Raw genomic sequence first — 14,837 nt, forward strand, 5'->3', positions numbered from 1 at the left:
GATGTTTGTTACTCTTTCACGCAAAAGCTAGTGAATGGATTTGGCTGAAATTTGAAAAAGAGATAGATTATACCCTGGATTAACACATAGGCTACTTGGCTACTTTTTATCCCGGAAAATCAACGAGTTCACATGGGATATTTAAAAATCTACATCCACGAGAATGAAGTCGCGGGTATCAGCTAGTGATAAATATTTTAAATACGGGTGTCATATTACATAATAATTGCAATTATTTATTTATATTGTAATTTAAATATATTTCAACAACTTCTGAAAGATTTTAATAAAAAATCATTGATTTCCTTATTTTAGAAATCATATATTAATAAAAATACAAAATGAGTAAAAAGGAATATAAGTTTGTTCTGTGCCAAGATTCAGTCGATCCAGACCCTGAACTTCTTGTTTGGGAGAAATGGATAAAAATTAGAAAAGAAGAAACAGAGCATCTAGCTCTTAAAACAGCAAGAACTACAGGGGAACTGGTAATGAATTTATGTGAAAAGACCCGTGAAAAGAAGGAAGAAAAAACAGTATTAGAACATGCACAAATTCAGAAAAGGGTTGGAGTAAGAGGAACATTATGGGACCAGCCTGATAGGCTAAAGCAAAAATGTTATTACGACCCTGTGTATGAAGTACAAAGAACACGAGTTGAAATGGGTCGACCAGCTATCATTCGGCATATTGGTGTCCCGAGACACATACAGGAAACGGAAAAAGGCATATCAGGTTTACAAAGAAGACCATTTACTAAATTAGATTCGGAATATGAAGGCTACAAGAAAAAAAGAGAAAAAGTCCTGGCAGAGACTATAAAAATAATCGATCCTTATAGGTATTTTAGTCAAATTAAGGCTAATCTAGCGATATTTTGGCGTACCAAATTTTTAGAACGGATTTCAGCAACTTTTTGTTCATTTTGTAATGGGTTTTATTAAGTATTTGTACTAGTCACAGGTCACGAATTTCATCTTTTTCTTACAGGTCTGAATTACAGGAATTGATTGTCATAGGTACTAAAACGAAACCACCTACAATAAAACTTCCACCACTGCCAATTATAAGATTCTCATCCGATGATAAAACCCCTGAGGAAGTGCTAAGTTCAGTATATGCGGTCAGAATAAATGATAAGATATTTTTAAAAGAAATACCTCACCAGACTCTAAGTCATTTGACAAAAATGCAAAGTGATTATGGGCACGATTATTGCGAGTCTTGGTCTTACTATTTTAACTGTCCCGTCAGAAGAGTTGGGAGAAGTAAACTTTATTTACAAAATCTTGGTACTGTTTCACTTAGATATTGCTGGAAAAAGGTTAAACGAGTGAACGCAGATGATTCACAATATCAAGTGTTCTTTTTCAATAAAAATGAAAACGTTATTTGTCCCGGACAATCACAGGAAGTCTCTTTTACATTTATGTCTAATGAGCCTGGAACTTACGAAGAGAGTTGGGAGTTGATATTTTTGAATATCTGCTTTTTTGATTCGCTTAAAAATCAAATTATTGTAAATTTGTATGCTGATTCCGTAGAGAACCTAGCAAAAATCAAAAAGAAAAGTCATAAATTGGAAAACCTTATCTATGCTAATGGGCTTATAAATATTGCAAGAGATTTGATTGGAGAAATGATACTAAAGGCTACTAGTGATCAGCCTCAAATTTATCCTTACGAGAAAATGTTTCTGGAAGCTGATTTCTTTGTTATGAAAAATCCTGTTTGTTTCTACCATCAGACTGAAGTTATGAAAATGAAAGATGCGTACACAGAAATGGTTCCGGGACAACTTTGGGATCTATCAATTGACAGTTGGCGAGCAGCGATGATCAATCAAGGATTCGAAGAGAGAATGAAATATTACAAATTCTTGAGAAGTTCATATAGAGAATTCTTAAAGCCGTGGTATGAAGAGAACGATCTTTATGCGCAAAAGCTTGAAGCAGTACGCCAAATTCTTGGACAATTAGCTGATAAATTTGACAAAGAATATACTCATATACCACAAATGTTTTATGACACAAGTCAAGAATCAAGAGAGAGCACTATTTCTCAGCGAGAGAAAATGCTTTATTCTAATTCTTCTATTGTTCGTCACATATTTTACTTACGCATGTATGAGCATCTTGGCATTGCCATAGAATTATGCTCTGGAGTTCTTAGCAGCTTGGATTTAAATCGATGGATCCAGTTTGATTTTTGCAGAACTTAGTTATTTTTAAAATATAATATAATATACTTAATTATCATTATTTATTGTTTTGTTTTTACCTATGCCCTATGCCATTAAAAATTCATATACAACTTTATATTATTTCAAACATTATATTATTTTGGCACATACAGAAAACTTTTGTTAAAAAGTTTTTCAATTACAGACTTCAGAATTACGAAATTATTCTCATTACGACTCTTATGATGTTAACGATACGCTATTTGTTTATATAATATTTCACAATTTCGGTACATAGAAATAGTTATGTTCTTTCTTTTGATGTTTTCTGTGTTTGGTTTTTAATTTTGAGAGAGAGAGGCGCGTGCCCGACCTTCGTTATTATATAAAAGCTGAAAGTTTCTCTGCGTATTGTCCCCAGCACAGGGTGGAAGGATCAGCGACCATGAAGTTTCATGAAATGACATTTCAAGTTTCAGGCACTTTCGTCTGTGTTGGTGGGCGTGCTCTGCCTTTTTGGGAGTGTTTTTTTTTTTTTGTTAAAACTGACTGGAAAGCGCTCTAAGGGGGTGCCGTGCGTATGTCGGCGAGCGCCGGCACAGACGGGGTCCATACTTGTATAGTTTAACTAACTTGTTACAAATAACTGCAAACTTAAACCTATTTTAAAATTTGGTCTTCAAAAGTTTGGATAATAGAGATAGGTTTGGATCATTGTTGGGTTGATTGAATCTGTCATACACTTTGATTGACTGACACCCTCGCTGACACTCATCTGACACCACTGACGCTGGTAGCGAAGGGTAGCGTAAAATAAATAAACGTAACAGTGTATTCTCTTGGAATTCTATGGTTCTGCCGTTGTCGATATATTATATTCTTTTTGAATTCTGCCCGCCCTACCCAGTTCTGCGAGGCGCAATAGCTACAAAATTCGTTAAAGGAATTTTGTAAAATGTTTTTTAATGTTTACCAAATTTTAACCTAAATGTGTTTGTGTTAAGCGTATGGTATTTCACAAAGAAATCGTTTTTTATGCTTTGCTACTCATAATAATAATTCATGGTTATAAGGGTCAGTTTGTTAAATTAGTTTTAATAATTATAACTAAGTAAATGGGTCCATACTGGACCCATTTAGCAATATATAGTAAGCCAATGTATGGACCAAAGTTCTTCGCTATTATCAAAGACTTATTATCATTGATTAATAGGTACCTATAGTATACCTAAGTCAATGCTTACTATATTAATTATTATCAGTTTATTACGGTTTCGTAACAATTGCGTGCTTTCTTTACTATTACAAGTTAGCCCTTGTCTAAGAATCAAGGTGCTAAGTGGTTGTCCAAAATGAGATCACCTTATCCTAATCGGTTTGTACTCCAGACCAGAGAGAGGTATTCATTAATTTCTCAAACTGTGCCTGTCGGGAATTGAACCCGTCCCGGGTTATAAGGCACAACGCTCACCTCTGAGCCAGGATTGTACTGGTCCTATATAGTCTATAATTTAGTTTTTGTCCGTGCTTCGTTTGTGTTTATATTTTGGTTTCTGGGTTGGATTAACGGATCTGAGTTCTTAGCTGTCTGTGCTATACCTTTCACTATGTTCTCTGCGGGAAAATAAAACTTGGACTCTACCAATGGACACAAACCACGGTCTTGTGCCACTTGTCAAGAAAAACAGTTATTCTCATAATTATTATATGCCTTACATTAATGCCTTATGGTACACGAGTATGAATTACCCCTGCGCTACCATTACCTGAACATTTAAATTTATTCTCAAATAAAAGTAGCGTCCGGATTAAGTTTGTCATTGTATCTCACAACCTGAATACAAGGTTTCAGCTCACCATAATGCTGTAGATATACCTCGCATTACACATAAGAATATACAGTGCTTTTCAGCTGGATGCCCCGTGCCAACACAGCGCCTTCCGGTGTGAGGTCGCCATTCCAGCACGATGGAATGGGACCCCAATCGGATATTCGAACTATGTGCCCTGCCCTTGCTACTTCAGCTTCTAGATTAGACTAACATCATAATACAATTTTACTTTCTCAACAGAAAATACAAAAGACCAAACCTCCACTCGAGCTAATACGCTTTTCGACGATGCAGACGATATTCAGCGCCAGCTCGACAATGAAGCTCATGACAAAAATATGATGTTTGGAAATGGAAAGGTACGATTTTAGTAAAAGCTGATATACCTACCTACTTACCTACCTATAATAATAATGTTCTCCTAACCAAATTTTGGCCACAGCAGCCAATCTCATTACTATAGAAGCACAGGAGATTTTATACAGCAAGAAGATAATAACATAGAAAGTGCACAATAACTATTTGTGTCACATGGGGCCAAAGTAATATTTTGTTCTTCGGGGGCGTCATTTTGAATTTAGAGCGAAGCTAAGCGAATATACGCCGCCCGAGAACAAAACATTTTGGCCCAGAGGCAATGGGAGAGAAACAACGGCTTTACGAGACCCCAAGGGTGTTACACCGCCTTTCTTGACTGTAAATTTTTATAACTTTTAATCGGACTTAACTAAACTTTAATTTTCTAACTCGGTAAGTAGGTACCCCATGAATCCTGCATGCCACAGAGTGGTCCATAATGTTAGATAAAAGGTGTGTGAAATCTGCCAATCCGCTTATGTTGATGAATCCTGCGAGTTGTCCGCAGCGGAATATGCTAGCCAAGAGCCTAATGAGGCAGTAGGTATCTAAATTATTAGAAGGTCATCATTGCCACCATCAACACAACCCATCGCCGCCGCGCCGGCCCACTACAGGTCACGGGTATCCTCCCAGAATGAGAAGGGTTTATGCCATAGTCCACTACGCTGACAGACTTCACACAAACTTTGAGAATATTATGAAGAACTCTTAGGAATGCAGGTTTCCTGACGATGTTTTTCTTCACTGAAAATACACATAACCGCGAAAAGTTAGAGATGCCCGGAATCGAGCCCCCGACCACCTGAATATGAGGCTGACATCTTAACAATAACAACTAGGCTATCACCGCTTCTATAGGCTAACAGAAGATATTATTTATTAAAAACTAAAGGATGCCCGTGACTTTGTCCGCATGAATTTAGGTTTTTAAACATCCCGTGGGAACTGTTTGATTTTCCGGGATAAAATGCCTATGTCAATTACAGGGACACAAGCTACCTCGATACCTTTCATACAAATCGGTTAAGCGTAGGTATGGATTTTTAGGAATTCCGTTCCCACTCGTCCGTCGTTCGTTAGGAAGAGTTCCCACTCTTTGATTTTCCGGGATAAAAAGTAGCCTATGTCCGTCCCCGGGATATAAGCTAACCCTGTACCAAATTTCGTCAGAATCGGTTACACTGTTGGGCCGTGAAAAGGTAGCAGACAGACAGACAGACAGACAGACACACTTTCGCATTTATAATATTAGTATATATATGAATATCTGTGGTATTTTAGTTTATTTTTGATATAATCGGTAATAACATGGTCGAGTGAAGCTAAAGAGGACTATCGTTCAACCGTCAGTCCTAAACAAACAAAATTATTATTCAGTAGATATTCAGTATACAACCGCGCGTAAAAGCAATAATATTACAATACAGTAGATGTGAATACCTACCAAGAATCTGCTAGGTTATGGATTTACCTTGCGGTTACCTTTGCCTGGTGGAGATAGCTTTGAGCAATAAGGCCGCCTACACAGATACACAGATACACACGTCAAACTTATAACACCCCTCTTTTTGGGTCGGGGGTTAAAAACTAAACTAGTCAGGTATGAAATTTAGGTACCTATATTATGTAACATATACTGTATTTAAACAACAAATACTGAAAACAACGATTTATAAAATAGTAAGTTGTGACTAAAACAAACGAACATTTTTTTGGGTTTTTAACCTCCGATCCAAAAAGAGAGGTGTTATAAGTTTGACGTGTGTATCTGTGGACCTGTGTATCTGTCTGTGGCATCGTAGCTCCTAAACTAATGAACCGATTTTATTTATTTATTTTTTGTTTGAAAGGTGGCTTGATCGAGAGTGATCTTAGCTATAATCCAAGAAAATCGGTTCAGCCGTTGAAAGTTATAAGCTCTTTTCTAGTTACTGTAACCTTCACTTGTCGGGGGTGCTATAAATTTTTAATTTACACTTGTTCTTTCATGGTTTATTGCAATGTTCTAGCTCGGAAGAGGAATATGTCATACACCCATGGGGTTCTAACCCAAGTATAAGATCGTCATATTATAAACAACTTTTACTGTTGGATTAACCAGTTATAGATAGTGGAAAAAAACCAATTGATTAATATACCTACTTACAAAAATATAAATAAGTTTTAGAAAATTTTAAAAAACCTATGATCACGCAAAGTCACGGGCATAATCTAGTTGTTTATAAAGCCTACCCACAAAGATAAATTATCGAATTAGAATGTAGAACCCCCTTTCTGAATGGAAATTCCAATTCAATTATTCAATAGAATAAATACATCAGCCCTAGTAATTCATCAACTTAGTAGTAACTAGGTAGGTACCTACTCCTGTGTTTTCATTTGCTTTGTATAAACTTAAGTCAAATAAACGTAACATTTGTAGTCATAGAGCCATAAATGTTAGTTGGATTATTCCAGAGCCGAGTCACTTATAATTAGATAAGTACGAGTAGTCCGCGACAGGTTGAGATGGCAATCGGGGTCACCCGTGCTCCCCCGCATCGGTTTAGCGCGGGGGGTGTGCGGGGTGTTTCCTCCACGATTGCCAATTCAAAGTGTTGCGTACAGACTCGAAACAATAGAGTACCTATTTGACAGGTTTTTACAAGTGTAAATTAAAAATTTATAACACCCCCGACAAGTGAAGGTTACAGTAACTAGAAAAGAGCTGATAACTTTCGAACGGCTGAACCGATTTTCTTGGATTATAGCTAAAAACACTCTCGATCAAGCCACCTTTCAAACAAAAAAACTAAATTAAAATCGGTTCATTAGTTTAGGAGCTACGATGCCACAGACAAATACACAGATACACACGTCACAACTAATAACACCCCTCTTTTTGGGTCGGGGGTTAAAAACCACCACCACCACCAGATAACCACCTACTGATGTCTAAGGACTCTATAGAAAATGTTTGCTATGTAAAAATTATGCCTATAGTTTTATTTCTTTTTTTATTTCAGCCGAAGGCAGTTTGGGTAATGCACTTCCCAACGGAATTTCCCCATAGCAATTCAAAACCGTGGTCAAGACATACACGAAATTTCGTTAGTTTTTAATTTCTTTTTTCATTATAGGCTGACCGTAAAAACGCCAAAAGAATCGGCCTCAAGCTGGGTTTTTATTCTAAGGCCTCAAGTATCAAGGCCACTAGCCATATCCATACTAATATTATAAATACGAAAGTGTGTCTGTCTGTCCGTCTGCTACCTTTTCACGGCACAACAGTTTAACCGATTCTGACGGGTACACGGTTAGCTTATATCCCGGGGACGGACACACGCTACCTTTTCCCGGATAATTAAAGAGTTCCCACGGGATTCCCAAAAACCCATCCGCTTAAGCGATTTGTATGAAATTTAGTACCGAGGTAGCTTGCGTCCCTGCAATTGACATAGGCAATTTTTATCCCGGAAAATCAAATAATATTATGATATTTCACACTACCTATACATTATTAATATAGTATATAGGTAGTGTGAAAGTGTGTTTGTTTGTTGTTTTGTCCTTCGATCGCATCGCAACGGAGCAAGGGATTGTGATTTATTCCATGGTTATACATAGTTAGAGACTTAGAGACCTGTTTTTTGCGTTTATGCGCCACTAAGGGGCTTGAGTCTAGACTCTAGGCAGTTTTAGCCACATGAGTAGAACTTTGACAATTTCAGTAATTTCCAACATTCCACAACTTTTTTCAGCAAATCCAGACAACGACGCCGAAAAAGCTGGGTAAGTACCTAACTAGTTTTTTGCATGCGTCTTTTTTAAATAAGTACATACCTAGCGCAATTTTTAGTAAATATATTTTATTTGATACTGAACTGTTAATTTTCAGGTATTATTAATAAATATGAGTTATTAAAACAAGTTAAACATTGGAGCTACAAAGGTTGGTGAATAATATCAACCTTTTATAATAATAAAGTCTTTGACACATTCTTTGATCTGCGAATTCATTCGGCGTGTGCTACAGCTCGTATATGTGAACTGTTAACAAAGTAGATTCCACCTAAATCAACGTATTCCCATAACATATTATATTATGGCTCAAAAAACGTGCCCTCGACTTATTACTTACATCTGAAACTCACACGAGGTTCACGAGAGACAGAAAAATATTGCTTTCAAAATATTTTTCGCGAAAAGACTGCGCGTAACAATAAAACTCTTGAATGGGGCTTTCGTACCCGGGCTGTCTTTTTTATGGACTAAATAAACTGAATCTTTTCGCGAATGCAGTTAAATATTGGTTTGTCCTTCAATCACGCTGCGACGGAACAACGGATCGACGCGACGTGATGTTTTGTATAAATATAGGAAGTCAAAGACCTCGAGGGTGGCACTTAGTCCTTTTATCTCAGGAAACCAAAGAGTTTCCACGGAATTGATAAATTCATAAATTTACGAGCTTTATCTAAAAATAATTTTACATTTACAGACCAATCCAACTGGCATAAACAGTATCCAGAGTGCGGAGGTCATTCCCAGTCGCCAGTGGACCTCCCAGCTGTGGGATTAATACATACCAAGGGAGGTCGACAACTCACATTCCTCAACTACGACGTTGTACCGAAACGCCTCACGTTGAAAACTAATGCGAAAAGACGTAAGATTTTCTATAGTAAGGTACTGACTAACTATAGAATGTAAAAAAAAATTCAAACTAAATTGATAGGTCTAAATCTATTACTATTATTTTAAAAGAAGAGCATTTGAAAGAAACGCATTACACCAAATAGAAATAGACAATAGAAACGAGGAGATCCGTAGGAGAACCAGAGTGACAAAGCTCAGCAAGTGGCAAAGCTGACTTCAGCTTGTGCAGCTATGTGCCCTGTCCATAGCCACTTGGCTATGGACAGGGCACATAGTTCGAAAAACCGATAGTTGTCAGGGTGCTGGAATGGCAACCTCTCACCGGAAAGCGCAGCGTTGGAAGACCCCCCCCCCCCCACTAGGCGAGTCGCAGGGAGCCGCTGGATTCAGGCGGCGCAAGACTGTGGCGTGTGGAATAGAAGTCCCTACAAGAGACCTATGTACATCAGTGGACGATGGGCGTCTATCGGTCAACGATGATGATATTAGACCATTTTAGCCTAATTTAGAGATTGTGTACAATAGAATTAGCAACAAACACTCTTTTATCGAAATTGATAGGTCTAAGGTTGAGATCTATAAAGCGCACTTCGACTTTGCTTATTAGACCGAGACAGCGCTATGCTGCTGACATAAAACCGTCTCGCTTTAACTGAAGCTTAAGTCAAAGTCAAAGTACCCTCTATAGATCTCAGCCTAAATCTAGACCTCTCTATAAATGTAGTCATGGAATTATGCATCGGCTCAGCTTATTTATAGTGAGAAGTATTCAGTGTTCTGTGCGGATGCATGCATGATTTAATGTATGCTTAACTCCGATCGCTTTCGGTCGATTCAGGGCTATACGGACTCAGGATAAACAACGTAGGTAGGTACTTGCGCCATTGGTAGGTAAATGGCTTGCAAATAGAAATATTAGAATGCACACACAGGGACTATCTTCTACTCCAGTTGAAGCTTATGGGCACGAGCTATACAAATCTATGCTCCTTTTTGAATCGTGTATAGCTTCATACACAGCTTTGAAAAGTTATTATGACTTCTGAGAAAACCCCGTTTATGAGCAAACCGAAACTAAATACTATGTTGCAGAATACATTTCATTCACAGCTCCGTTGTGAATAAAGCCTGTAAAGACCTGAAATGCATTTACCTTTTATTCACTCTAACTCCTATTCTAATTTCGACACTCGAAATTACCTTTTCAGTAGCACTTTCAAAATCAATGCTTTTTTCACTTTACTCTATGTACGGAGAAATAATATATATAGGGCTCTATTACGTAATCCCATACAAATGAAAAAGACAAATACAACAGATAGATAAAGTTGAAAACTAAAACCCGACTGCGATCGTTTTATTAACGCTGAAATATTAAAGTAATTTTTTTTTGCTATCGCTTTGTTTATATTAATGTTACTGTACTTTTACATTCATGAATTCAAAATTTTCTCCTCTTTCATTTAACACCCCACTCAATAGCAAAAAAATTTTTGGATTTTTGATGTAACATCCGTTATTAGGTCAATTTTTTTCGTATAAAATATTATAGCCTATGTCACCCGGACCTTTACAACGAAAAAATTGATACCTAATTCATCAAAATCGGTCCAGTAGTTTATGCACTACGGTAGAACACACAGAAACTGGATACAAACATACATAATACATAGATTTCTAAAATCATAAACCTTCCTTTTGGCTTTTCCGCAGTAAGTTCCGCTTAATTCATATTCTATGAAACCAGTCTTGTCTAACTCTAAAGAGCGTTACACATTCTATTTATAACAGTTTAACTGCAACCGCCCACCACATCTTCACAGATCTTCACGAATTCAATTCATCCCAATCCCAGTCAGCAATACGAGGATATTCTGTATATTCCGTATAGGTATTGCGTTCTGTTAGAATGCGGTGTCTAATTTTAGTTGTCCTCTATGGCGAATGGGAATACGAGCTTCAACCGGTCGTATACGGCGGCGCTTCACACAGTCGCCGCTATTTGTTCCACTCGATAACCCTCCGTTGGCCCTCCGAGCATCGAATAGGGGGTCTGCAATACCCCCTGGAGAGTCAAGTTATCCACATATCGGCAGAGTACAAAACGTTTGACAACGCAATCAATGCGACGCTGCGGGACGCTCAGGCGATACTTGGCATCGTAAATCTCTACAAGGTAAAATAGGTATTGTTTCAGTTACAATAAATAAGTGAATAATATAATTAGACGGTTAAATCTCATACTGAACCTGACCGAATTGTCACCTGCTTAAACTACAAAATGATTCGGTAACTCTCTGTTGACCCTCTGGGCTCTAAGTATCGAGTCACATTGCCCCTTAGAAAATATCCTTGGTTCATAATGATAATAAGGTATTCTTATTAGCCAAAACAAACATTCAGGTTTAGCAAGAAACAGTTAAAAATTATTTTGCTATAATCCGCCAACAGAAAAAATCTGTATAGTCAAACATGCAGTCACAAGCTAAGCACCGCTTACCTCCCCAACCAAGCAATAAAGCCAAGTTCCCAAGCAAGCACTGCCACCACCACTCACATGCACCACCACACAAGACTTTTCCACTACTCTCGACGCACGTTTCGCCCCGACACCGGAGCATCCTCAGGAGATTTCGACTTTACAATGTAAAGTTGTAAAGTAGCAAAATAATTTTTAACTGTTTCTTGCTAAACATGAACTTCCGCAAAGTAACGCCTGATTCTATCCAAACATTCAGGTATTACACAATATAAGATTATTTTGCATGCGCAATCTAGGCGCGTTTTACCCATCGATGTATATGGATAGGCCCTTCGAAGATAAAAAACGCGCTCAAAAAGTCAATAGAATTTGCAAAAGTCTATTGATTTAGTCAATGACGATGACGTGAGATTCAAGCGTATTTTTGCGGACGGAATTGTATGGGAAAGGCTAATCCACATACATCGATGGTTTTACCACGTACAGTACGTTGGCGTTGGTAGCGCTACAAACGTCACTGTAAAACATGCAATTTATAGTTTGCAAATGAAGTGAACTGGTACTTTTTGATAAATTAACTCTTACTTGCCGAAACTTTTTGATAGAAAATTGCCCTTATTATTCACATGAAATGTTTTTGCTTGGGAATTATTATAAGTCCTTCTGGTAAGAAGGGTCCAAATTCAAAATTGTTTTTCAAAACACTTTTTACTTATACGAAGTTATAGGTAGAAGCCTAACTCTAAGCCACGAAAAATTTTTCACCCGGAAAGATAAGTAAGTAGAGCTACTTAATTCGTTTTAGATAAGTAAATAAAAATCTTGTCGCAGAATATGAAATTTTTTGGCAAGGTCAGGTATAATGTAAATCCCTTTCCGCAAACTAACTTTTGACAAGTGTCTATCAGAATTAAATACTTAGATAAAACTTTGAGATTAAATTCATTAGAATACGGACTTATTTTTGTCCTTTTATACTGGAAAAATTCATTTAATTATCCCGTCTAAGGGTATTTTCAGACGTACTGAAAATATAACCTGCCACAATGACAAAAACATCGCCGAGCCGAAAATTAGTACCTATATTTGATTTCTATTTTATAGCGAAGCGAAAATTGTACGTCTATGAGTAATACAGATTTTCTACTGTATCTGTACATTAATATTGTATTATCTAAGTAAGTATATTATATTGTCAGTTTTGTGTTTTTGTAGTGTATAATAATAGTAGTTTATGAAACGGTTAAGTACATAATGGTGGTGATTCTGACTACAACTAAATTTTAGCGTATTCGCATACTATACAAAAAAAATCTGAATCGACGCCAATACCTAAGTATCCAATTATGTAGAATTTCATACACTACTTTATCTAAATTCATATCATGCTTACACAACACTTAAACAATAAAATCTTGGTAATGTATTTTGTCATAACTCATAAACTTTACATACACTCGCAATGCAATTTGAAGCGCTTTCGATATGTGCGTTCGTAAAACGCGCTTTGACTTCGCGCGTGAAATAGCTCCCATATGCAAAGGTCTTTATAATTTAATAAATAGCTGGTTCCAGCAATTTCGTGGGCATGGATTTAGAGTTTTTCATTAGAATTTATCAAGATATGCTTTGTGCCGTTCTACGTTATAGAGAGGAGATAATATTTATAGTTGCAAAGTAAAAAAATAAAAAATACTAGATCCACGGGTTTAGGCTGTAGGTATATATTTTCTGTCAATCAGTCACATCGCTATATGTATGTAAGTAGTTAATTTAATAAATTCAGAAAAATGTGACCCGTTCGTCTGTAGTGAAATTTTGAGTATTTAAGTAAGTAGTAAACGGGGTTTAGTTTTGAACTTTATTTGTTTCCACAGTACAGTAACGAAACGCAACAGGGGCTGGACGCGCTTATTCGTGTGGCAAGACATTCACGCAATATAGATGCTGGTCTGCCACCCATACCATTGATGTGTTTCAGCCCACCACTGAAGGAATACGTTGCCTACCAGGGTTCTCTGACAATGCCACCGTGCTCTGAAAATGTCTTGTGGCTAATCAGGGCTAGAGCGTTGCCCGTTACTAGGGTAAGATTTTATCCCTCTTCGTTTTTGTCGCCGTTGACTCAATGTTCTCCATGAGGACAGATCTAAAAGGAGGAAGGATAGATCTAAATGAGGAATATCGCGAAGAGGTGATCCATGGGAATGACCGCAACCCTCAACCGTGGACCTAGATCAGAGGTTTTCACGCATTCTGAAAAAGTCCCCGGTCAGCAGGGGACCTTGCAGGCGAGTTTTCTCTCATTTTTTTTTTTGGAAAAAGGAAGGGTTATAATTTTAGCAGTCTATGTGCGTATATATCGACGGCAGCAAAGAATAACCGATTATCTACAAAATCAATAGTTTCCAGGAGAGCGTTCAAGAGTAAAAGTTTCATAACTTCTACAAGGAGAAAGCTAGCTTCTTCAAATTTTCAATACCTTTATTTAATCTATATTGTATTTCAAAGAAGTAAGTGAAGATAATTTAACGATATTTTATTTTATTTTCGAGATGGTGCATTCTTATTTAACTACGAACAAATAATATCTTTCGCTATCTATCGGAAGTTCGCGGGTAGAAGTTGGGTTTTAGTGTTGTTTGACTTCATCTTGTATAACTATTCGTTACTTATTATACTTAGATACCCAGATCACAATATTAGGTATGTGCTAACAAATGAGTGTAGTGTAAAAAGTCAAAAATAACATAAACACCGACTTACAACGTAGGTACGGTTTAAATATAGTTGGGGCTAAAACTTGAGATTTCTCTATATAACATAATACATTTACTTACCCCGCTTATAAAAGTTTCTAAGACGCTAACAAAGTATTTTTGAAAATTCAAGTCCTAAAGGATTAAATAGTGGTTTGAAATACTATTTAACCCGCGACTTCGTCCACGCGGACGAAGTCGCGGGCATATAAGTTGGTTTTAAATAAGTAAGAACTTTTTCTTTTTCAGGAAATGGTGGATATTGTGTTTAACTTGATTGGAGAAGGGGAGTACAGGGGGTCATTCATCCGACAACCGCAACCGCTTAACGATAGGAAGGTCTATTTTTTTAATTAAATAAAAAATAAATGTTTTCCTGCATTTCATAATTTCAAGTCCCCTACGATTTTTATCCCGAAAGGCGTGGACAGAAGGCATCATTTTGTTTTTTTTTTTTAATCATTCGAAATCAAGTTTTCTCATGGTTAGCTCTTGACTGCAATCTCTTCCCTTATACCCTGACAGTTTTTAGTAAACCGTGTATTGTTATACCAAGAACACTCGAATAGGTAAAGGTAGTAGAT

The 14,837-nt window shown here is 37.0% G+C and overlaps 3 protein-coding genes across 4 annotated transcripts; all 3 read left to right on the top strand.

Annotated features, from left to right (window-relative positions):
* The first annotated feature begins 226 nt into the window (after positions 1 to 226).
* LOC123867814 lies at positions 227 to 1,072 on the top strand. Its single transcript, XM_045910086.1, has 2 exons — positions 227 to 735; positions 991 to 1,072. The coding sequence occupies exons 1-2, from the start codon at positions 342 to 344 to the stop codon at positions 1,008 to 1,010; spliced, it is 414 nt and encodes a 137-aa protein (XP_045766042.1). The 5' UTR covers positions 227 to 341; the 3' UTR covers positions 1,011 to 1,072.
* LOC123867812 (MYCBP-associated protein-like) lies at positions 940 to 2,261 on the top strand. The gene has a single exon (XM_045910083.1). It carries the CDS (start codon positions 1,190 to 1,192, stop codon positions 2,219 to 2,221), a length of 1,032 nt encoding a protein of 343 aa, XP_045766039.1. The 5' UTR covers positions 940 to 1,189; the 3' UTR covers positions 2,222 to 2,261.
* A 709-nt stretch (positions 2,262 to 2,970) lies between these two features.
* On the top strand, positions 2,971 to 14,636 carry LOC123867809 (carbonic anhydrase 3-like). 2 transcript variants are annotated; one of them, XM_045910080.1, is made up of 9 exons: positions 2,971 to 3,256; positions 4,255 to 4,373; positions 7,380 to 7,463; positions 8,115 to 8,145; positions 8,252 to 8,305; positions 8,855 to 9,022; positions 10,941 to 11,188; positions 13,372 to 13,581; positions 14,503 to 14,636. In XM_045910080.1, the coding sequence occupies exons 1-9, from the start codon at positions 3,190 to 3,192 to the stop codon at positions 14,608 to 14,610; spliced, it is 1,089 nt and encodes a 362-aa protein (XP_045766036.1). In that variant the 5' UTR covers positions 2,971 to 3,189; the 3' UTR covers positions 14,611 to 14,636. The 2 variants fall into 2 exon arrangements, with proteins under 2 accessions (XP_045766036.1, XP_045766037.1); XM_045910081.1 differs by lacking the exon at positions 7,380 to 7,463.
* Positions 14,637 to 14,837: the final 201 nt, after the last annotated feature.

This window comes from Maniola jurtina, chromosome 8, assembly GCF_905333055.1.
Source record: "Maniola jurtina chromosome 8, ilManJurt1.1, whole genome shotgun sequence".
Classification (NCBI taxonomy): Eukaryota; Metazoa; Arthropoda; class Insecta; order Lepidoptera; family Nymphalidae; genus Maniola; species Maniola jurtina.

What these genes read in the sequence shown, in the direction of transcription:
- LOC123867814 (XM_045910086.1), top strand. Translation starts at nt 342, where the DNA reads ATGAGTAAAAAGGAATATAAGTTTGTTCTGTGCCAAGATTCAGTCGAT. An exon ending in AACGGAAAAAGGCATATCAG is followed by an intron (nt 736 to 990) that starts GTTTACAAAGAA and finishes TTTTTCTTACAG; the next exon opens with GTCTGAATTACAGGAATTGA.
- LOC123867812 (XM_045910083.1), top strand. Translation starts at nt 1,190, where the DNA reads ATGCAAAGTGATTATGGGCACGATTATTGCGAGTCTTGGTCTTACTAT.
- LOC123867809 (XM_045910080.1), top strand. Translation starts at nt 3,190, where the DNA reads ATGGTATTTCACAAAGAAATCGTTTTTTATGCTTTGCTACTCATAATA. An exon ending in CAAGACATACACGAAATTTC is followed by an intron (nt 7,464 to 8,114) that starts GTTAGTTTTTAA and finishes AACTTTTTTCAG; the next exon opens with CAAATCCAGACAACGACGCC. An exon ending in GCATCGTAAATCTCTACAAG is followed by an intron (nt 11,189 to 13,371) that starts GTAAAATAGGTA and finishes TTGTTTCCACAG; the next exon opens with TACAGTAACGAAACGCAACA.